Below are 24,996 nucleotides of genomic sequence, written 5' to 3'. Positions count from 1 at the left end.
GTGAATTTATTTTTATTTAGAATATTCAGCACTAGCTTCGTCCAATACCTTAAGTAAATAAATGATGGCGGGGTTTTATGTCATTAAAAAAATCAAAGCAGACATTACTCAGTCAAAAAATTCATAAAGGCAGATTTCTTTTCCTAGCTGTGAGTAGCATTGTTCTGGGTGAGGGTCTGAAGGGTTAACTAAAAGAAAAGGAACGTAAAACCTTAATCTAAATTTAATTTTTTTTTGCCATCAAGTGACAGCTGACTTATGGCAAGAGATGTTTGGAGGTGGTTTGCCATTGCCTTCCTCCGCATCACCCCCAGTAGTCCTTGAAGGTCTCCCGTCCAAATACTAGGCAGGGTCAGAGCTGAGAGTGTGTGACTGGCCCAAGGTCATCCAGCAAGCTTCCATGGTGTGAGTGGGGATTTGGAACCTGGGTTTCACAGGTCCTAATGGGGTTGTGTGTGCTTGCTAGCTCCAGTGCATGTTCAGGTTTCCCCTCTGCCTGAGGGAGAAATTTTCTTCCAAGAAAAAAAATCAGGACAGACAGATTTCAAATCTTTTGTGCCATTCCTGAACTGTCTGGGCCAAACCTGACTGCCTGGCAGCCCTATACAGTGTGATCTCGAATACAAAATGAGTCCAAAGCCAGTCTGTATTTTCTCAAAACAACCTACTAGCAATTTTAAAAAATCATCTGAACCAGGGCAAATAGTATTAGGTTGTCTTGTGACACTTAGACTAACAGCTCATTAAGGAAGAAAACAGTAATTACCTGATGCAGGTATACTTCAGAAGTGGGGCAGGCCCTCCTTGGTTACCAAGTAGTTCTTCACCATTTAATGTCCAAAAAAGGGTTGTGTTGAGTTGAAGTTAGGAGAGTAATTGGATTTGCGTTTTTGACCTGAGTTCCCAAAGTGGTGCACAATATTAATAAAATAAATCTCACACCTTTCAATTAAACTGTTACAAATGTAAGTAGAAGAGATGTGGGCAGGGAGTGAGAACAGATTGAAAAATACTGAACTCAAAAGAAAAAAAACCTCTTAAGCAAAATGTAACTTAAGTTTAAAAATCTCTCAAATGAAGAACATGGCCGGAGGGAGAAGTAAAATGGGCAAGTCTGAGCTAAACCTCAGGGTGATATCTGATGGATTCTTTGCCTGCCTGCCTGTCTGCCTGCCCCCCCCTTTCTTAACTTGATTTGGCCTTCAACATTCTTCAAGATTCCTTTGCTGTGTTTTTTAAGCTAATTCTTACCTCTCCTAAGGTTCCAGGATGGAGTGGCTAGAAACCAGAAGAAGTCTATATTTTAAAAAGCAAATGTTATTCAGTTTTTCACATACTCATGCCTTCCTGGGCCCTGGCTGGGTTTTCAGAGATCTCTGAGTGACGTTCCTTTTAAGGCATCTGAACCTGTGAGATACTTTCTCTTCTTATCCCTCTAACAAGCTCTTTCTCATTGATCCTAAGAATAGCCTTGGTGTAACAGGAGCAGCTATCAGGAGAACTACAGATTTTTCATTGGGAGCATGGGTTATGCAAATGTTGGCCTCACCCCAAAAAAGACTTAACCTCTTTGGGAGCTATCCCAAATCTGTGTTCATTATATTCAGGATAGAACAGGATACATGAATATCTTGCTGTCTTTCCCTGCCTTTCATCAAGCCAGACCTGCCCTCCCCTTAGTTTTGAATTCAAATCCAATGCTAGACGCAGGATAACTTAGTTCAGGCAAAAGGATTTTAATGTTATCATGCAAATTAATATTTGTATTTGTTTACTTCATTTCTACCCTGCCTTTCCTCCAATAGGGACCCAGAGCAGCTTACATCCTCCATTTTATCTGCACAACCACACTGTTAGGTAGGTTAGGCTGAGAGTATTTGGCCCAAATTCATCCAGCAATCTTGCATGGCAAAGTGGGGATTTTAACTTGGGTCTCCCATATTGGACACGCTAACCACTACACAACACTAGCTGCCTTCCTTAAGGGAGAAGTGGACATCCAATCATTTTCCAGGACTGAATCAAAATTAATCAGTCCAGGTTTTTTTTATATCAGGTTCAGTGCACCCAGCGGCAACATGATGGAGTGGCAACAATTCAGTTAGAATAGCCTTTTAACGCAATCTCTGAAATTCCAAACACTCAGGTATACGAAAGTTAAATGGAATCATTTGAAGCAATTGTAAAGGAAATATGCTTTTGAGCATGTGTGGAGTGTTTCTTCGCACATACAAAAAAGTAATCAAAAGAAGCAACTCCCATATCCATCTAGGATTGGAGGAATAGATCCCAGGACACAATGATGGCTCATTACAGTGAGCTTGTTTAGAAATGAAGTGCTGACTGTATGAATGTAATATACGGTACTTATTTAACTTTTTAGCTTATTCTATCCTGAGGGTACAGAGTAGGTAATATTATAGGAAGTTGAACAGTAAGTAAAAAATGGGGGAAATGTTTTATATTGTCCTTCTCTGTTTTTACCACTCCGTTTTTAGTGCAGTAGTTCAGCATTTCAGAAGTAAAAATCCATAATTGTGAGTTTGGTGGGGGCTCTATTTTGTTCTGTGACAATTTAGTGGGTGTTTTGAAAACTGAAGTGTTGCTGAAGGCCACAGGAAAACTACTGATCTAGGAATTCTTCGTCTTGCTGTCTTCCAAACACTAATCCCCCCCACATGTTAGCAATATATTCTTGCAGTTGAAGGCATCTAATTTTTTTCTTGTACCTTACAGGTAGGTTGACCTCAGTGATTTAATGGGGTTTTTTCCCCTGCACCTCTGATGCACTTGGCTCAGATACAGACCATTGCTCACAACAGCAGCCTTTGCTCTGTATTCCGCATGGATTGTGTGAGACACAGCATTTACATATCCCAAAGGGGCAATTTCCTCTTTAAGAGCCTGCTGGGTCTGCTTTAAAGGGGGATCCTTGGCTGGCCAGCAGCTGTCTTCACCCCCATCTGGTTGGTAGGGACATTTGTACTGTCCCCTCCCCTTGGCCTTTTTAAGATGGAACCTGATCTGCCTTCCCAGAGCTGATAATACTTATTGAGGACTGGTCACGTGGGCTGGTTTTGACAGGTGCAGCTGCAAAGCAGGCAGGCACAGCCTGGGAGGATTGGGGGATCTTGACCTCCAAGAGGAGCTGAAGGGAGTGAACAGAAGAGAAGGGGGCTAAGTGTAAGGAAGAGCACAGGGGACTGTGTGGCTAGTGGGGAGCAAGACAGGCACATAGAAAAGGGGGTTCAAGACAAGAGACATGACGACGCAGATAGAAACGCATATCCAGTACAACCACTCATACATGACGACTGAGGACTACATGGCGCAGGAGGAGGACTGGGATCGTGACCTGCTGCTCGACCCCGCCTGGGAGAAGCAACAGCGAAAGGTAAAGGGCCAAATGGATGGGGGACAGTCAATAGAGCTGGGACTGAATTGCCAGTCCCCACTGCCCTTTTCAGAACTGGGACAGTGTTGCAGGGCCACATCACCAACTTCAGATAAGTCTTTCCAAGTTTATTTTGTGCTCTTTATTTTGGTGTTCATGCTAAATCTCTGGCAACGTTAAATGTACATACATTAGTGTAGAGTCACTTACTTTTTTTTCTCCACTGCCAATCCAGAAAAGTGAGGGAAGTCCCCCAAAAAGTCCCTCTCGATGGGTTAGAATAGGCTCAACCAAACTGCAGAGGCAACCCAATTGAACAGTGAAGACTATAATACTGATTTCTAGGGGCACCAGTCCCTGGGAACGCTTCTCCCTGGCAAAGCGGCTTGAATTGGCCTTGGGAAAACGTTTAGAAAATAGGATGAACATTTTCCAAACTCAGGTTTGCTGTACAGAGCTGGAGGCATAACCGGGCCCCTGGACTCTAGCAGGGAAGGATTTCTGTGAATTTTCAGGAATGGCATCTGCGATGATGGCCTGCAAAGGAATTTGCTGATAGGACCTGAGCATGCATCTGTTCTCTCTGAAGTCAGCTCCATCCAAAAATTATGTTTTCTTTAATGCTAGCAGCTCATTTCTGCGAGGTGCCCTGCTCCTAGGTCTGGAGGACAGACTTTTTTTTTACTTGCAGGCAGAATGCACTGTAAGACTTACAGCTATCAAGAGGAGGGACACCCTGTAGGAGGCAGCTGCTACCCCCCACATATCAGACACTGTCTCTGCAGCTGTCCCTTCCCATCAGCCAAATCTACATCCCGTAAGGAACATGGGTGACATTTTGGATGGAGTACGTCAGGAGGGACTCACGCTAAGGATACTAGTGGGGGGTAGGGGAAGGAGGTACAAAGAAGAGGGAAGAGCATATGTCACTGGAGTGGAATCCATCAAGGGCCAGAGCTGTGTCTGAGCTATGCCTGGAATGATGGAGACTGAAGGGAGAGGGAAAGGAATGACCTAAATATATATCTCTGTGCCACTAGAACATATTCTAGTGGCTAAGTTTTAAAATGGCATCTCATATGGGATGTCCTTATCACAGAAATTCAGAGACACCCTCGACTCTTTTCTTTCCCCCAACTATACAGACTTACTTAGGTTCATACGCCACTGCAGTCCTTGGTGTGCTGAATAGTGGTGTTCAAATGCTTCTGGTTGCAAATGAATCAGTTGCCAGGCCCCTCTGCTTTAAGCAGCAGAAGAAAAGTGCCTGCTTACTGTTTCTAGGTAGAAATGTTCCTTGCGCAGTGCTGCAGTAACAGAAAAATCTGCTTCTGGCAAAACTCTGCCTTCACATAAGAGAGCCCTCTGTGAGATAAGCCCCCAGTTTGCAGGAACTCTAAGACAGCCACATTTCACATAGATCTCCTCCCATTCCCCAGATACAGTCCTGCTCACAAGTATCAACACACTGTCATGTGCCAAGAGATATACTCCAGCACAACCTGTTCATAGGCATTCACAACCCACTCACAGGCACTTTTTTTCCTTCCAAATATGCTCGCCTACACATTGGTTCATGGGTGCCTTTTCACAGGCTTGCACACAATGTTCTTACTGTTTGAAACACTTTGCACAAAGAAAACAAACTAGCATTATGCTTAGCTCGTGCTTAGACCAAGGGAGGGCAGACTTTATGTTTTGAGGAGCTACTTTGTTGTTGTTTTCAAGAGCCTTGGGAGCCACCAGTCACAAAATGGAGGTTTGTACAAAAAAACGACAGTGTTCCAGAGCAGGACTGCAGTGCTTGGGTGGGAAACTTTTCCTCTGCTGTTTTCCCAAAGTAAACCACCACCACCACCACTGCAAATTGCAATTTGCCCTGAAGGGAGAAAATGTCCAGTTACTTTACTATGTTTTCCCTGGACGAGGCAAATTGCAGCTTTGATGCAAGGTAAAGAGTAAAAAATGTGCTCCTTTTGTGTCCCGGGTAAGGATACATAAGTGTGCATGTGAAGGAGTAGGAGGAGATGGGGGTGGAAAAGGGTACTGGTGTTTTCCCATCCAGAGCATCCGTGTGTGTATGTGCACAAACACATGTATAGCCTCCTTGGCCTGAAAGAGGAGAGAAACTGCTGTGGTGGCTTTAAAGGGGGGTGTGTGCTTGCACAGAGGACCTTTACCTTTAAGAGAATGATTACAGCAGCACTGGAGGAGGGGTGGAAAGCTGCTTTTGATTGGTCGGAGATAGACTGATCACTACTGAGAGCCAGTGTGGTGTAGTGGTTGAGTGGTGGGCTCTAATCTGGTGAACTGGGTTTGTTTCCCCACTCTTCCACATGAAGCCAGTTGGGTGACCTTGGGCTAGTCACAGTTCTCTCAGAACTCTCTCAGCCCCACCTACCTCACAAGGTGTCTGTTGTGGGGAGGGGAAGGGAAGGTGATTGTAAGCCGGTTTGAGACTCCTTACGGTAGTGACTTTCTGCCAATCCTTAAAATACCTGATCAGCTTCAGCTATCATATCACTCTCTCTTTCAGCTTCAGTTCCTCAGTCATTAAATGGAGATGATAATAGTGGTCTATTATAGGATTGCTGTGCAAATGAGCAGTTTCCCCACACAGCATCTTGGTGCTCTCCTCCCCGCCCCATCTCCCAGGTTTTCCCAGCTTTTACTGCATTCTTTCCAAAACAATTTCTTAGAAAGACTGCAACAAAATTGGGGTGGCAAGTCCGGATCTGGTCCCTCCTATATTGGTGCCATTTCCCCTGCCCCAGTCCCCTGTGGTGGTCATTTCCCCTTTCTCTGTGCCACCAGGAAGCTATTCTGAGGTTTTGAGGGTTTTTAAAATAAATGTAATTGACATGTTTATATTACATTGATGGTCAATGACAACTTTTTTTTAACTTGAATAAGCCCCTGGGTGACATGCTGGGAATGGCTGCCATAGGGGACTGGGGTACAGAAAGTGTTGGGAAGCCCACCATGTGGAAGCTGCTGCACTCAACAGGCAGCTGGAAACCTTTGAAGATCATCACATTGGGTTAGAACCCCAGGATCAACAGTGAACGCAAACTGTGTGGCAGCAATAAACATGCTGATGAAGAAAGCAGGTCTGCAGCGGTCTGAGGACATACAACCTCTTCACACTTTTCAGAGCTTTATTTTGTTGGAGGCAGGGAGAGGGGAACTGAGAGAAAACAGCAAGCAGTTATGTAGAATATGGAGCTGTCCATTCCAGTCTATGTTGGTCATAAAACTTGTAATCAGTCTTCCGCAAAGCATGAGCCATGGCCTCTGAAAATCATTCAAACCTGTTTGTCCCTGGGGATCTATGTGGAGCTATACACCCCTGGCCTTTGAGGCCTGGGCATCATTCCTACTGATCTCATTGCTAAAAGCATTTCTCCACCTGTTACTTTGGACCCAAGGCCTTGGCAAATTAAGAGGCTCTTGACTCACAGCAGTGGGGAGGGCCAGGAGCTGCTTTTTTTTTAAACTCAAGACACTGTTGAGGCCTAGAGTGGGGCAGGATCCTCTAAAGGGCTTGAACATTATAGTACAATATATGGAGCACATATTCCCAGCATGGACTGGTTGGTTCTGAGTTCCGACTTCCAGATGACTCATGAGAGATTTCCACAGCCTGGTCAAACTGGATACTCTTCTCAATCAAAGAGGATTCTCAGTCCTGTACTTCCTTTCCTTTCCTGGGCTGGCTAACATAGGTATGCACATTCTAAAGCAACACATGCAATTAATGAGAGTATGTAATGTTTTTGAAAGGACAAAATCAGATAGCTCAGTCTTTGGGATCAGCAGCAAGTGGCCCTTCCTGGATGTGTAGCCGGGAATCGTCCCATCTCTGCAGAATTCCCTGTAATGTCTGGCCCCAAGGGACAGGATATTGGGCTAGTTAGCTTCTCTTGGACATTAAACTAACGCAACCCCATCCACCTACCAAAAGGGCAGTCAGATTGCTAGAGAATGTTTTGTCCTGCCTCTGGACAATGGATTTCAAAATAATTTCTTAAATAGGGATGATGCTGTCTGACTCTCTCATAAATCTAGGCTAATCAATTTAAACAAGAAAAAAAACATCTTTCCCATCTTATTCCAAGGGTGTCCTCTTGAAAAACAACCAGAGAGTACTTTGAGAGAACATAAATCCACACAGCTCTTATCTCCTATGTCAAAACAAAGGACTCTAATGAATGTATCACACTGCTGGCTTTAATAAATATTAAATACTCCGGTGTGCAAGTGAACAATGACTTCTGCCTACCTCTGGAGAGTTCTGCCTAAATGTGAAGAGGTGCCAGAGAGACGATTTTGCAAGTTCAACTCTGTTTCTTCTCCTGGGATGCTCCTTCTGCTCTTTACTGATATGGGATTGTTCCTCTACTGAACAACCCTTGCAGTATGGCTTGGGCCACCATTTCCTGCTGATGCTAGAGATCTGTATGGGTGGGGGTTTGCAGCAATGGGGTATCAAGTAGCTGCTGCTGTTCCAGATGCCTTGCCCATGTAAGGCAGTTTCTAAAAACTACCCTTCAGCTGTACTCCCTATGCAAGGAGGCAGGGGATGAGCTAATGGCTGTATTTTGGAAGAGGGCAGAGCTTAATTAGGGTACAAGAAGGGTCTCCCCCCTCCCTGAGAGATAGATGGGCAGGTGGATGGGAAGGCCTGGCCTCCTCCAGAAGAAGCTATTTAAAGAGGCTTGTATGGCTGTGTTATGAATTAATTTAAGGGAGTAGCTCAGCTTTTGGGAAGATATAGCAGTTGTGCTTTTTTTTCCCCTTGAGCAAAATATTAGGTGAGGAAGTGGTGGTTGTAGATTACCACTTTCAAAAGGCTACAAATCTGGAAACGTACTGTGGATGATTCGCTGGACTTTTTAAAAAAAATACACATTTGCTGTCCTCTGCTATCTACAAAATCCCTTATGTAAAAAAACAATATTAAAAATCAAAACAAAATACTCAAAAACTCTGTAGTAACAGCACAGCATTATAGAAATCAAATTCCCTGCCAAGTAAAAATATAATACAGTATAACAGCTGAATCCCCACACAGTTATTGGATCATCATTAGGCGTTAAGAAAGCATACGTACCATGATTAATACAGTACCATCACTGTACCTAAAAGTAGGGCCATAGTTACAGGAAGGGGCAGGGGGCAAAACCTTCAGGCAGTGTGATGCAGTAATTAGAGGTAGCTTCCACAAGGGGACAGGCTTGTGTGATTTCTATGTTAACTATGTTGTGACTGCCAATACAGTGCAGTGGTAACAGGTCTTCCACATGGCTGGTTTCCCTGCAGTTTCCCAGAAGCAACCATCCTGCCTCCCCTGGTCCACCAGGTTTTTTTAAAATGGTGATTTAAATATCATTATATCAATATAATTTATAACAATCTGTGAACCAGATTCTCTGAATTCCCAACTTTCATTTTTAAAGTAAGTCTCTAACCCTTTTGTTGCAGAGATATGCATTTCCCCTTATATCTCCACAATGTAAAGTTGAAATCCTTATTCAGCCATGAAATTCAATGGCTGACCTGGAGCTAGACATCTGCTCTCAACCTAATCCGTTTTACAAAGATGTGAGGAGGAGGAAGGGTGGGATAAAATGTGATAGCAAGTTTTAATTTTTAAAAATGTTTCTAATCCTTTTTCTTGCAGAGATATAACGGGGAAATGCAGGTACCCAGTTTCACAATAAGAAGCCAACCTGTTCCTCCTCCCAGTCTTTGGCCAATAAGGCAATAGGATAATTGACAAGCAGCAGGCAACACTTATTTATTTATATACTAACTTCATTTATAGCTCACCTTTCTCCCCAATGAAGACCCAAAGCAGCTTACATAATTCTCCTTTCATCAATTTTATTGTCACAACAGCTCTGTGAAGTAGGCTAGGCTGAGAGTGTCTGACTGGCTTAAGGTCGCCAACAAGCTTCCATATCAGAGTGGGGATTCAATTTCTTTTAGCATTTTAAAAATGCTACAAAATTAAATGTTTTATTTGTACTTAATGCCATTAAATCAAATTAAATGTGATAGGCTGCTCAGACAGTTTCATACAATTTCTCCTTCATCCCAAAATCCCCAGCTCACGGTCTAAACTTAGATGGTGGGAAAGACTTGAAACAACAGAAGGAAGGATTGAAAGAGACAAGGCTAACAAGGGGCAGATGCATGCAAATGAATTTACTCATACTTATGCTTTCTTTTGGCTGGAGATTAAAAATTTATATCAATGCCTTTAGAGGAAAAGTAGGATTGAACAAGTAGAGAGAGGTAGCACCACATATGCACTCTGGGAGGGATTATAGGGTTTTGTTTTACTTTCCTCATCTATACAATTACTTTAAAAATGGTTGCTGTGAAGATAAATGAGAAGGAATAATATTAATACCTGGCGTGCATCTTAGGGACAGGCATGCAGAATGTCTTTATAATTTGTGTACCTTTTATAATTTCTGCAGTGCGGTTTAGTGTAAAAAATATTGTATGGTTCGACTGTTTCAACTTGTTCCTAGCAACTTGCTAACAGGTCCATGATGAAAAGGCCACTGAGGGGAACGGCAGTCAATATTCAATGTTCTCAAAAGTGAAATCACACAGAGATGTAAAAGCACTGAGTGCAGAAAGGATGGGGCAGAGTCTATAGCACCCACTCCTCTTATCCTCACAGCTCCAGACCTTCTGCTTTAAATTACATCATCTTTTGGCTGTCCCAAGCATCACATGTTGGATGGGATTGCCCCTTTTGCAATGGTAGTGGCTCCAGCCAAATCTGTTAAGCCCGAGTAAACAGTGGTGAATGAGACAGGGCAATTCCAGGCATCACAAAAGCACCTGTGGGGAGATCCAAGCCTTGCCCTGCCTCATCGTTATGCCGGAAACAGCTTTCCGTTGTGGGTGCCAGACAGGATTGGAAATGGTTGATGTACTGTTTGTGGAACCTGCAAACTAGTTAAACCCAAATACCAACAATAGCAATACTCTGTATGTTTTATTTGAGAGATGAATCATGTAGTAGAGATCTTGTTAGGTTATACCATTTCAAGCTGCAGTAGCTGGGGTGGTGGTGCATATTTTAATTCCACCCCTACCCCTATTCAGAGAAAACTAAAATGACAAGGAAAAACAAGGCTTGAAATATTAAAGGCGCAATCAGATCTCCCTTTGATTACTGTTCTAAATGCGTGGGGCATATTTCCAGGTCCTTGTTTTCTTTCCTGTTCATGATGCATTCTGGGTAGAGCTAGAAGCTGGCACTTTGCTCTATATCTTTGCAAAACTACACTAGTTTTCTGACTGATGTTATAGGAAGAAACCCTCTGAGCTTGCCTATTTTTTTCTTTCTGCCCATTCTGACTTTTGGCAGGCTCTTACTAAAACTGAGTCTCAGCATTCTGCAACAAATCATATGTTTCTACTTCTTGCCATGCTATGTGTTACAAAAGCTTCTATGTCTATTTCTACACTAGCCATTTAGTCTGAAGTCACCATTATTTATTTGCTTAGTTTTAATGGAGAATACAGACACTGCTGTTGGTATTCTACTATTTTCCTGGTGTAATCCTACCTTTTTCAGACATGATTTGTGGTGTGAGCGAGAGAGAATTGTACACTGTGCATAGTCAGAGCACTTTTGAGATGTCTCATGGCTACAATCCCTTTAAATTTTCTTCCCTTCCTTCTTCCATCTTAATTCATGTTCTCTCCTATGTTTATTATAGCGCTATCAAAAAATTATGATAATAGAAATAATAAGGAGTGGCTGTGTTTGCAAATGTAAAGCAATACCAAATTTTCTCCCAACCCAAAACATCTTATCATTTGCAATTGATTAATGAATGCCATGGTCACCTGTGGAGATAACAAGGAAGTAATTAATTAGGCTGTAAAGAAAAGGAACAAAAGGGAAATTGCAGGGGAAAGTAATCCTCTAGGAGTGTAAAACAAACCCCATGTGGATAGTTCCTAGGTATGCCAGCCACAGTGCATTTGCATGCTTCTGCCAGGGGTCAGCATTGCTGGGCTCCTGCCAAGGCCTATACCCCAGTTGAAGGCAACTGCCAACCCCTGAATCCCTTTGGCTCTACTGCTTCTTCTCTTTGTGATCATTGCCAACCAGCCAGCCGTCTCTGAAGTGAGCAACCAGCTTCTACTCACTTTACCCTCTTCATGTGGGCAGCAGAGCAGATTGGATACAGAAGAAGAGGGCAAAATGGGCAGCAGTGAGAAGATGGACCCTTTATGGAGGGGCCCCCACTGAAGGGAAGTTGCTCAAAGGACCCCCCCCCCCAAATGGGGTGGGCATTAGCTGCTCCTTAGTACTACTGAGTGTAGGGAAATTGGTACAGGTGTAATCCTACCCAGTATATGGGTGCCTGACTCTGCTGGCTATGCCTCATGATGCAAACATTGGGAGGACACATGGTAGCAATAGATCCTATTGGGATGATATCATATTGTGCTGATTGGGTACATATCCATGCTAGTGTAGAAAGCCTCAGCTTTTGCTGTGAGCTTAACCTTATCTATTGGCAGGGATGGAAACGTCTCAGTGCCTCTTTGCCCTGACTTCTAGATGCACCTATGTATCTGACATTCTTACCTAATCCTATCCCATAAGCATATTATTTTGCAGCTCACCAGTCTCGATGGAAATTGATCTTTCCTGAATGAAGACAGTTCATTCCAAATGTACTTTTTCATTTCCAGTTATGTAAAAATACAGTTCTGCAAATTTGCTACGCAAGTTAGCTGTGTACAACATGAATTCGCTAGTGCACTGTAGTATCACCAAGGAACCTTCAGTACCCCAATTACAGGACAATTTTGCACTTTATACAAAGGGGCGCCATTAATAAAAGGACAGATTAATGGTAATGGATAAACATATATATGCCACTAAAGCAAGACTTATAGCTGAGCCAACACTGGCTATTTATATTTCTCAATCAAATTGCAAATGTGGGAGGAAGGTGGGCCTTTCTTGGGCTGAGGGATGTACTGTGAGTTCTCTCTTTATAGTAAATCTGTCCTCACCCTAAATCTGCTTGGCTAGAGTATTACTAACACCATTTTTTAAAACTCCATTCCTTTGTGATAATATACCTATACACTGGCATCAAATTTCAAGGTGCCAGGCTGACCAGATGCCTGGGATTTTTCCAGTACTGCTAGTCCAGTACTTCTGTAGAGATCCTGTCTGCAATGTGTATGTTTTTGGTTTGGCCCTCCGCTTCCCTGTGGTTTGCATGTCCTGGGCACTTCAGACAATCTGAATATCTTACCCTGTCTATCCTTACTACAAGCAGGGGCCTCATTCTAGATAATTTGTTCTTCATGTGTCATCAGTTTTCTTAAGAACAAAGTCATCCAGGGAATCTGTTCTGCCCACCCAGGCTGTTTTACATAATTATTCTGTTCAGCTCATGTTGTACAAGCAAAAAGATTGCATATCTGTGCATGAAGAAACAATATACAGGAACAGCTGTCTAGAACCTGTCCAGGACCAGTGTGAGCCTTACAGTGTGTGCTGTGGGGGGTGGGGGAGAGAACAGCAGTTTTTCCACTTCTAGTTTAGCTGTGAGCTGAGACAATGAGAAGCTGCTGCAGCATTTTTGGGTCATCTATGGAAAAAGTGGATTCAAGGGCATCTGTCTATAGAATACCCCTTGGAGACTGAGGGGGTGGGGGGAAAGGTAGCCATTGTCCCTTGATAAGCTCCAAAGGTACTCCTCCAGCAGGATAAAACTGCAACAGCTGGATATATTGAGCCATCAGAAAGGCTCTCCAAAAACTAGCAAGAGATCCCAGCCATTCCACTGAAACAAAATATGCCAAGATCTAAATATGACACATGGGGCACAATCACAGCCAAAGAAACACTTCCAAGTCCCATCGATTTCAATATCTGGGAGACTTAAGCAAGTGCTAAACATTCTCCCATTGAAATCAATGGGATGCAAATGCCATATGATTGTGAATGGTCTGACAAAAGAAAATAGGGCTCTGTTGTTGACTTTTTCCCAAGAGCAAGCACTAAGATCAAAAATTTCCGAATTTATGCATAGTTTCTATAAAAGGCAACATGTTTACAACAATAAAAAGGCTAAGACAAAATGGAATTAAATTCTTGTACACAGGGATGCTTGATTAATATTGTTCTTGTCTTAGAGATGTCCCTGCTTAATTTTATTTATGTGGGAAAGCCAGATAAGTCAGGTCACTCTGTGGTAAAGCCCTTCTGACATTCCCATCTTGAAATTCTTGCTTCCTAGTAGCCCCTTGGAATAGACAGTGCAGACACAGGCCAAATGTTTTCTAAATAGACCTCTGCCCTGCACCCCTGTAACATTTCTTCTGCTTATTTTTAGGAGTTCCTTCTATGTTATACCATCCTTAAAATGCTTCTTGTCTTAAAAATTAAATATGGGATTCATATTAATAAGTCTGTAGAACTAGCAAAATTTCCTGGGAAGTAGAGGGGAAGGAAATGTTGCTCACTCATCCCCTCCTGTTGATAAACCTTAGAAATAGGATATTCTCCACAGTCTAACAAAAACAAAGAATTAATAATATATCCTCAAGAGCAGAACTGAAATCTTGGCAGTAACTGCGGCTGCCTAAAATAACCAAACCAGACCCCTTTCACACTCCATCTCACTAATTCCTCCTGTTACTTTTTAATACATTTTATCTAGTGATATTAATACATTTATATCTAGTTAATTGTCTCCAAACAGAAATTGGTGGTGTTGGAAAGTGCCGTCAAGTAGCAGCCAACTAATGGCAACCCTGTAGAATTTTCAAGGCAAGAGGTGGTTTGCTATTACCTGCCTCTGCATAGCAACTCTGGACATTCTTGGTGGTCTCCCATCCAAGTACTAACCAGGGCTGGCTCTGCTTAGCTTCCAAGATCTTACAAGATCAGGGTTGCCTGAGCCATCCAGAAGCAGAAATTAGTGAGATAAAACTCAAATTCCTTTGCATGATCTAATTCTAATTTCAATGGGGCAGGTCTGTGTCCCTTTTACTATCTGACTGTCATATCCATGTTCATTTCTGGTGTTTCTCTGGCCACTTGGAAAAAGCAGATGGTAGCGATCATTCCAGTGGTCCATTGGACCCAGTATCATATATTCAATATTTCCCAGTTTCAGCAACTACATTACGAGCACATCATAGTACTAGACACCTTCATTCACCAGGACACCCTTGTCAAGAGTACTGTTTTTGCCCAAGATTGCTGTCTATGCCCAATGAAAGATATAATAAAGCCTCCTGCATCAGGGGAAGGCTCTTTGTGCCAGGAGAAAGTGCCATCACTAGTGAAACAGATTTATGGGATCCAACACAATATAAAAGCAAATTAAAATAATTAATCTACATCAAAACAGCTCAGCAAATCGCCAGCAGTAAAAATAAGACACAGCAAATAACAATTCTAAAAGCAGCATTAAACTCCCATCTAAAATAAAATAAAGCCACTAATTGGCAGACTCCAATCTGGAAAGCCAGGTTTGATTCCCCACTTCTCCACATGAAGCCTGCTGGGTAACCTTGGGCCAGTCATAGTTCTCTCAGAACTCTCTCAGCCCACGCAGAGGCAGGCAATGGCAAACCACCTCTGAATGTCTCTTGCCTTGAAAACCTTATGGGGTTGCCACAAGTCAGCTGTGACATGATGGTCAAAAACGTGCGCACACAAAAACCACTAGAACACATTCTACTTCTGAGCAGTAAAAAGAACCCAGAAGTCAGCTGCGACTTGATGGCACGCGTGCGCACGCACACACACACACACAGCATAAAAACATATTAAAAATTCAAAAGAGAATTGTAAAAGTAGCTACTAAATAGGAGAGGAAAAATAATCTTAAATTTTCTGTTAAAAACAGTCACCATTTCAATTCAGATGCACACAGACTTTCTGAATTTCATGGAACAAATTTTTATTTGTAAAATGTATATATTCAACATTCTACTTTGTGCAAAGCAGCTTCCAAAATTAGTAAAATACAATATTGACACAAAATCATAAACAACAGTCAAACCAATCACAATAAAATACATTTAAAACACATGTTTAGAGCGTCTACCCAAAAATACTTTAAAAAGCCCAGACATAATTAATAGGGATGTCAGCTCTGGGTTGGGAAATATCTGGAGATTTTGGAGACTGGGCCCTAAGGAGGGTGGGGTTTGAGGAGGAGAGGAACTTCAGTGGGATATAATGCTGTAGAATCCACCTTCCAAAACGGCCATTTTTTCCAGGGGAACTGATCTCTGTTGCCTGGAGATCGGTTGTAATAGTGGGCCATCTCCAGCCACCACTTGGAGGTTGGCATCCCTAATAATTAATTATGCCAAATATAAACCATTATACTTATTATAGCTGGCATTTACCACATTTTTATAATGACCACATTTTTATAATGACCTTCTTCCAAGGAGGTCAGGGTGGCAACACATGGGTTCCCTGTCTTCCATTTTACCCTTTCAGCAATCCTGTGAGGTACATGAGGCTGGCAGAGAGAGTCACTGGCACAAGTTCAAGCTTTGTGGCTGAGCAGATCACTACACCCCTTACTGGTTCTCAGTGCTGAAATATCCATTCGGCCCCTTTCTTCATTTATAATCTGGCTGAAACTCAAGGCAGGCTAACAGAGTTTGCAAAAGTCCAATAAATTTCGTATAATGCATGCAATAAAATAATACAATAAAACTCGATTACAATGTTAGAAAACAATGCAATAATAACAGTTTAATACATGCAATAAATAATGCAATAAAAATTGTTTCGAAGTTTCACAGGCATTAAAACAACATCCCTATTCCCTTTATAAAAATGTCCTCCTGAACAATTCCATTTAACACTTTCTGTAGAATGACAGAGGTTATCTAGCTTCCTCTCCATTAAAAAATAATTTTTAAAAAGTAAAATGAAAACACAGTTGAAAACGGTCAACACCAGGAGTAATAAAATGTCCTCAAAGGCCTTCTAGAACAACATCTCTAGTCATATATCCCTACTTAGAGATTATTGTGGTAAATGAACACATATGTTTTCAACTGAATGTATGCATAGAGCTGCTAGATCATAACTGTCACTGCCCTCAGCAGTAAGCCTGGCAGAAGAACTCTGCCTTACAAGCCTTGCAGAATTGGGAAAGATCCTGCAAGGCCTTGGTCTCCACAGGCAGAGTGTTCCACCAGGCAGGGGCCACGACCGGGAAGGGCCTTGCCCTAGTAGAGGATAGCCTTTGGACCAGGGACCACCAGGAGGTTTTGTGCACAGGAACATAGACTTCTTGGAAGACATAACGGGAGAGGCGGTCACAAAGGTATGAGGGCACCAGACCATTTAGGGCTTTAAAGGTTAATACCAGAACCTTGAATTTGATCCAGAAGCCAATCTGGAGCCATTTCAGCTGGCAGAGTACTGGTGTAATATGTACCCTACAAGGTGTCCTCGTAGCATGGGCAGCTGCATTTTGGACCAGCTGGAGCATCCAAAGCAGCCTCAAGGGCAGCCCTCTGTAGAGCTAGTTTCAGTAATCAAGCCTTGAGGTGACCGTTGTATGGATCATTGTGGTGAGGTCAGAGCGCCACAGGTAGGGAGCTAGTTGCCAGACTCGCTGTAGATGGCAGAAGGCTATCCAGACAATGATGGAGACCTGCCTCTCCATAGAAAGGGAGGCATCTAGCATAACACCCAGTATCTTGATGGAAGTAAATAGTGTTAGTTGTACCCTGTCAAGGGCTGAGAGCTGGCACACCTGTCCCATTCCAGGCCGACCCAGCTGCAGGACCTCTGTCTTAGCTGGATTCAGTTTCAGCCAACTCTTTCTCAGCCACTTCACTATGGCCTCCAAATGCCCAGCCAGCTCCAGGCTCGTATGTGTTGTCCAGCAACAGGTAGACCTGGGTATCAGCATATTGGTGACAACCCAGCCCAAAGCTCCTAACCAGTTGAGCAAGGGGGTGCATATAGACATTAAACAGCACTGTGGGGAGGATCAGCCCCTGCAGTACCCCACATTCAAGAGGGTACCTGGCTGATACCTTCTCCCCTAGGGCCACCCTGTGTCCCCGCCCCTGGATAAAGGAGGAGAACCATTGTAAAGCAACCCCCTGGATTCCAAGGGTGGTGAGGCAGGAGGTCAACAGATTGTGATTGACCGTATTGAATGCCACTGAAGGCCAAGTAATAGCAGCAGCATTGAACCACCTTGATCCAACTGACAGTAGAGATCACCTGTGAGGGCAACCAATGCAGTCTCGGTCCCATAGCTGGGCCGAAAGCCTGACTGGAAAGGGTCAAGGGCTAGTGTGTCAAATTTGATACTGGGCAGTAGTTGGCCAGATCAGATGTATCTAGAGGGTTTCTTGAGGAGGGGGTTTTACCACCGCCTCCTTTAGCGACCTCAGAAAACCTCCTGAGAGTGATAGATTCATAATATCTCTCAGGGGGGCTTGTACCCTGTCTGTGCTGGCTTTCACCAGCCAGGATGGGTACAGATCCAGCAAGCAAACTGTTGTCTTCCTCACAGATAGAATCTGTCAACATGAAACTAAGAGAGCCAGCTGAACCGGTCCAGAGTAGGGCCAGCCGACAGCTCTGAAAAAGGGTAATATATATAGTTGCCACCATTTCCAGTATTTATAAAACCAGAAGGTGGTAGGCACCATTTTAGAAGATGCATTCTCCCCCCCTCCCCGACATGCAGGAAAAGAATGGCGCTTTTCTAAAACAGACATAGCTGTAGGGATGCCAGGTCCCCCCGGCCACCAACGGGGGATGGGGGGTAGGGTTGCCAGATCCAGGATGGGAAACTCGTTGAGATTTGGGAGTGGAGGCTGGGGAGGACGGGGACTTCAGTGGGGTACAATGCCATAGAGTCCATCCTTCAAAGCATCCATGTTCTCCAGGGGAACTAATCTCTGTAGTCTGGAGCTAGGGTTGCCAGGTGGCTGGAGGTTTTTTGGGGGGAGTCTGAGGAGGGTGGGTTTTGGGGAGGGGAAGGACTTCAATGCCATGGAGTCCAATTGCCAAAGCGGCCATTTTCTCGGGTGAACTGATCTCTATCGGCTGGAGATAAGTTGTAATAGCAGAAGATCTCCAGCCGCTACCTGGAGGTTGGCAACCCTATCTGGAGCTGATCTGTAATTCTAGGGGATCCTCAGTTCCTGCCTGGAGGCTGGTATCCCTACATAGCCGTGGCACATCCACATGGGTATTATCTAAAAACAGACACCGTGTCTTGTTTTTCTTCAGAACTGTTGATTTTACTCATGTTGTTGATTTATCAATCGACTAAAGGTCCTTTATTAATCAGATGAAAGTGAAAGCAGAGAATCTATAGATATGGACAGGCTGCACAGTGGCTACTGAGGGATTGCAGGCCTCGAGTTCCTCAGCCTCTGTTGAATGTAGACATCTCTCCTCAGATCATCCATATAAGAAAATATCAAGGTAGCTTTAACCTGCCTGCTAGAGAAAGTTGTTACAGCAAAATAAAACAGATGGGGGGATATCTCTTGCCAACACAATAATGTTTGTGGTTGAGGTTTTTTTTAAAGGAGGGATATATACTACGGAACTGTCATATGTCTTAATGTTTTGGTAGCTCATATGCCCACAGTGCTGGTGTTCTTTAATGGCAGTTACCTCACTTTACCTTTTAGTTTCAGGATGACTAATCTAATGTCTCCTCTTTTAAAAGACTCCCCTTACTGACTTTCTTAATTCTAGGACATTCTTTGTTTCCTTTTTTATTAGATAATTTATATCTCGCCCTTCCATCTTTAAAATAGGTCTTCAGGCTGGATTTCAACATGTTAAAAAACAAAATTTACCATTACAATAGAACATTATAAAGCTAGCATCATTTGTTAAGAATTACAAGCAATAGCAATTCTAAGCACAACCAGGTTGTACAAAGATGCTTCTTTTCTCTTTACATGGGCATTGTGAAATGTTTAATTTTTGTTGCTGGTGTTCTTGCTTTGTTTATTTGAGGGCTTTTTATATTGTTTTATTTTATTTTATTAAATTTATATCTTGCCCTCCCCAGCAAACTGGGCTCAGGGCAGCATACAATATATCTAAAACACATCTCTATCATTTTAAAACATTCTTAAATTGCTCCACAAAATCAAGCTGTAAAATATCAGTCTCATTTGGCGCGCTTCATGTAACATAAAACTGCAGTAAAATAATCAGCGTCCCCTCTATAAATAACAAATAAATAGAAAAAAGGGGGGCTTGGGAGGCCAGCGTTTATTGTAAAAACCGTAGCTGACTTCAACCGTAGGCTTTGTGGAATAGCTCAGTCTTGCAGGCCCTGTGGAATTCCCTAAGTTCCTGCAAGGCCCTGGTCTCACTAGAAAGGCTATTCCACCAAGCAGGTGCCAGAGCAGAGAAAGCCCTGGTCAAGGACAGCTGGATACTCTTTGGGCAGGGACCACCAGAAGGTTGTTATTAGCAGAACAAAGTGTTCTCTGGGGCACATACCAGGAGAGGCGGTCCTGCGGATACAAAGGTCCCAGACCAAGTAAGGCTTTAAAAGTTAAAACCAGCACCTTGAACCTGAGCTGATATTCCAGCTGGAGCCAGTGCAGTTGTTGGGAGCACTGGCTGTATAATGTGCTCGCAGCGGGGTCCCCGTAAGGAGCCTCACAGCGGCATTCTGTACCAGCTGGAGCTTTTGGGTCAGTCTCAAAGGCAGCCCTATGTAGTGCAAATTGCAGTAGTCTAGTCTGGAGGTGACTGTTGCATGGATCACCGTTTCTAAGTGAGGGCAGGAGAGGTAAGGCACCAACTGCAGGCCTGGCGGAGATGTCAGGAGCAGGCCATGAGGATGGTATGCGGTAGTGCGATTGTGCTGCTTCCAGGTGCTGTTGTGCTATTCTGTCCAAGGCCAGTCTATGTCCCGTGTTTAGTCTTCATAGATTCCCATACTGTGGGAATCGCCAAGTACTCCTTCCTGCCTCTTGGAGGGGGGGGGGTTGCCTGGGTAACCGGTTATCTCCTTTTGCTCTTCCATATATGCTATGTACCTTGCCTTTAACCCTTACTAGTGTCCTTTTAAATATAGCTTCTAAAACCTGTCAATTCTACCCAATAAAACTGCTTTTATAAATTAGTTATCTGCTAAAGTCTGTTTAAAAAAGCCGCAAAACTAAAGCTTACAGGAGATGATAAAATGCCGTCCGGGCCACATCTGTGACTTGAGCCTCCATTGACAAGTAGGCATCAAAGGTCCCACCCAGGCTCCTGACCGAGGGTGCAGGTGTCAGTTGCACCCCACTTATACACAGATGATGAAAGGCAGCCATCAATTTAATTCCATTGAATTTTGTCTATATTGTGGGGAGGGGGAGGATGAGTGCAGTTCATTCTGAGAGGGGAGAATAATTTCTGCCCAGGTTATCTGCCCCAAGTTTTAACACTGTTAGGAAACTTATTTTTGTGCACCTCCCACCCCACCTTTTCCCCACAGTACTGTGGTATATTTGTTCATCTCCTGGGTTTTACCCAGCTTTTCTCCAATCTTTCTCAAACCTGGTTTGCTCTGAAGGGTTGGGAAAGATAACAGTAAAACCTGGATGGTTGCGCTCCCCCATAGAGTCCAATGAGAGCAATGAGGGAGGAGGTTGGTTTGATTACAGCTTGCTTTATTGGCCAAGAAGTCAGAACTGGGTGAGCCAGGATCCAGACAAACATCTCCGTGATCCTGTCACACCGAGGCAGGGCAAATGCAAGAGGTTTTATAGACGTTTGACATTCCAATACAACAATGATACATTTTCTTAACATCCGATTTTAGCTTGTCAATACGACGTCATTAGTTTCTTCAGCGTGTGCGTGAGCCTCGCTACATTAATGAATGGAGCCTATCTTATTGAGCAGTTCAGAGTGTTCCCTTGCAGGGCGAAGCGAAAGTATCAAAAAGGAGGAATAGGTGGGAGGGAGGCTGTCGGAGCGTTCCCTTATGCGAGGGGAAAGTTTCCAGCCTTTGGAATGTGTGTGCGCGTATGTGCTTGGTGCTAAAGGAAAGGGGGGGGGGCACTGGGAAGCGGCTTCTGTGGTTTTGCTTGTAAGCAGCTTATGCGTGTAGCTTGCGTGTATGTCTGAATGTGATGCAGGTATGATTACTCAGGCACAACATTATCTGCCCCAAGTTTTAACACTGTTAGGAAACTTATTTTTGTGCACCTCCCCCACCCCACCCTTTCCCCACAGTACTGTGGTATATTTGTTCATCTCCTGGGTTTTACCGAGCTTCTCTCCAATCTTTCTTGGTTTGCTCTAAAGGGTTGGGAAAGATCACAGTAAAATATGGATGGTTGCTGTATGGATGGGAAAATTTGGATTCCTTGAGGCAGCCATTTCCTCCTCCTGCCTCAGTCTAGAAGAGGGTTGTTTATTTTTAATTGACCCCAGAATATTGTTATATTGCTATAACATTATACCAATAAGTGTACTAGGTTCACTAGATATAAGGCAAAGGCATAGAGAAGGGGCTAGAGACATACTTTTTTTAAAGGCTGTGCATTTAAGAGAACCTGGTACACATATTAATACAATATTACATCAATGTAATTATCCTCTAGGACTGATTTAAAAAATTGCAAAAGGCCTGGTGGCCCAGGGGAAGGGGGCAGCTCCTGCCGGGATATTGGGGCAGGGAAACTGTGGATTTTCCAATCTAAATAGCAAGTTCAGGAAATTCAGTAATATCCCTGTGCAGAATGGATTGAGAGCTCCCACTGCCCATTTCCCTTCAACTAATCCAGTCACAAACCAGCACTGCTTTAAGCACACCAGAATCCACTGAACTAGATGGGTTTAAGGCTGCAGTCCTCATGCATGCTGAATGTAGGAGTTACCTGCACCAAACATAATAGGACTTACTTCTATGCATTTTCACTGTGTTCATATGTATTGTGTTGTGTTGTTGTGTGAACCATGCCTTATGAGTAACTAGGTATTGTTGAGCACCATAATTCTGCTTAATATCTATAGTGGTTTCTTTCTTTCTTTCTTTCTTTCTTTCTTTCTTTCTTTCTTTCTTTCTTTCTTTCTTTCTTTCTTTCTTTCTTTCTATCTTTCTTTCTTTCTTTCTTTCTTTCTTTCTTTCTTTCTTTCTTTCTTTCTTTCTTTCACGGAGAGGTTAGGTCTAGCAAGCTCAGAAACTGTACCTGCAGTGAAGTGCAATCTAAACTCCAGGCCTGGAGCCAAGTTGCTTCTGGGGGAGGCTTGCCAGCTGGGGCAAGTTGTGAAAGCCCAGCTTGTGCTGTCTGCCCACGTCTTGCACTGCACACTTTTTGCAGGACATAATCTCATTGCCCTGGGAGGGCCACCAATACCGCTTCTCCTCCTTCCCTCTTCCCACCCCCCTGGCGCCAGGTGGCAAACCATAAAGATCTTCTGCAGACTCAGGGCATTGCATGAAACTTGCCTCATGACATCTTGAGGTCGTATCTAAATTTGGCCAGGCACAGTGTGGGGTGGGGGAGGAGGGAGTCTAGGATGCTCAGAAGCAGGCTGAGCGGGCAAGCAGTGTGAGAGTTAGGGTTGCCAGGTCCCTCTTCGCCACCGGCGGGAGGTTTTTGGGGGCAGAGCCTGAGGAGGGCAGGGTTTGGGGAGGGGAGGGACTTCAGTGCCATAGAGTCCAATGGCCAAAGTGGCCATTTTCTCCAGGTGAACTGATCTCTGTCGACTGGAGATCAGTTGTAATAGCAGGAGATCTCCAGCTTGTACCTAGAGGTTGGCAACCCTAGAGAGAGTCCAGATGCTCCTGTTGTACCTGTTTAATAACATTTCACTCTTTCTTCAATCAGTGGGAAATTCCAGCTAGCCTTCCAAAGTCACCCACTTTCCTAGGTATTTAGATGGTTTTTACAATTGCACAGGTTGTATAAGTATTACACAAGTGCAGCAGTGAGAATCCAGGCAGTGTTTAGTCCTTTAGTAATGTTAGCTGAGGCCCCATCTTCTCTGCCCTCTAAAATGGATCCCTGAGATGACTGCACATCAGCATGGAGTCCATGGTCTGCTGCCCTGCAGGAGAGGATCTCACTTTTTCTTTAGCACTTCATTACAATATTTTCTAACTGGGAAATTTAATCCCCCCACATGCACTTCCCCCATCCCACCCTGAGCCTTCTGCTAACACATCACTTGTTTAGTGCTGTATGGAATGTACTTGTATGAGTGTCAGGGACACCTGTTGGGTCAGCCTTGTGATATCACTAACAACACAACTCTTTCCCTCCTCTCTGTGCCATTTTGTTGACTTTTTACTGGCCTGTGCATTGTCCCTCTACAGTCAGCACCCTTTGGTGCCACTGCGAGCACTTGCGCTGGAGAAACACTGCCGCTGCATCTGTGCGAGTGCCCATGCGTGACATAGCCACGCCGTTCCCTGGTACCAGCTTAAGTGGGCCTGCGCTGGCATAAGCACCTATGTGGATGGTGCGCTTACAGTCTCCAGTGATGAAGCACTCATCTCCCTTGATTCAACACATGTGTAGGGTTGCCAACCTCTAGGTACTAGCTGGAGATCTCCTGCTATTACACCTGAACTCCAGCCGATAGAGATCAGTTCCCCTGGAGAAAATGGCAGCTTTGGCAATTGGACTCTATGGCATTGAAGCCCCCAAAATCTCCAGGTATTTCCCAACCTGGAGCTGGCAACCCTATTCATGTGGCAAATATGGGCATTGTTATTTATTTCTCTCCCACTCCATCCATTGCTTGGGGAATCTATAATATAATGCTACTGGCACTAGTCTGAGATTGTGTGTGTGTGTAAAGTGCCGTCAAGTCGCAGCTGACTTATGGCGACCCCTTTGGGGTTTTCATGGCAAGAGACTTACAGAGGTGGTTTGCCAGTGCCTTCCTCTGCACAGCAACCCTAGTATTCCTTGGTGGTCTCCCATCCAAATACTAACCAGGGCTGACCCTGCTTAGCTTCTGAGATCTGACGAGATCAGGCTAGCCTGGGCCATCCAGGTCAGGGCAGTCTGAGATTAGAGTAAAAATAATGTTAAAAGAAAATCTGGTTTGTTTTTCACTGTTGCGAAATATCTTATGTCCACAAGATGATACTTTTAGTAAAAAGTGTGTGAGAGAGCGAGAGAGATCTGTCTCTCACATTTTAATCAACCCTTCCTCTGAGGAGTTCAGGATGGCATACATTAGGGGTCACCACATTTTCCAGCCTGCGGTCACCTCTGGAGTTCTGACAGAGTAGTGGGTGCTACCACAAAATGGTTTCACAGGAGGTGGGACAAACCACAAAATGGTTGCAATGGGAGGCAGAGCCAGCCATAGAATGTCAAGGAGTGAGGTGATGCATGCCTCTGACAGCTGATCTTCAACAGTTCAGGTAGAAGGTAGAAGCTCTGTTTAATTGGATGCATTTAAAAATAAGCATATTGTTTAAAAATATTTTCTTGCACACGCACAAAAATTTACATACTGAGCTATCTAAGAAACTCATATCTGTTAGTATCTGTCTTCATCTAATGCACTTATGTAACAGGAAAATGAAAATGAAACAATGCTT

At 43.7% G+C, this 24,996-nt stretch overlaps 1 protein-coding gene across 1 annotated transcript in view; it reads left to right on the top strand.

The window, feature by feature from the left end:
* Window positions 1–3,062: 3,062 nt before the first annotated feature.
* The window catches only part of ACTN3 (actinin alpha 3), a 39,025-nt gene continuing 17,091 nt past the window's right edge, over window positions 3,063–24,996 (top strand). Inside the window, exon 1 of the mRNA XM_056852457.1 lies at window positions 3,063–3,394. Within this exon, the coding sequence (XP_056708435.1) occupies window positions 3,263–3,394 (132 nt within the window). The 5' untranslated portion in view covers window positions 3,063–3,262. The remainder of the gene's footprint in view (window positions 3,395–24,996) is intronic.

The sequence above is a fragment of the Euleptes europaea genome, chromosome 7 (assembly GCF_029931775.1).
Source record: "Euleptes europaea isolate rEulEur1 chromosome 7, rEulEur1.hap1, whole genome shotgun sequence".
Classification (NCBI taxonomy): domain Eukaryota; kingdom Metazoa; phylum Chordata; class Lepidosauria; order Squamata; family Sphaerodactylidae; genus Euleptes; species Euleptes europaea.
This window is presented reverse-complemented; position numbering and strand designations above follow the sequence as displayed.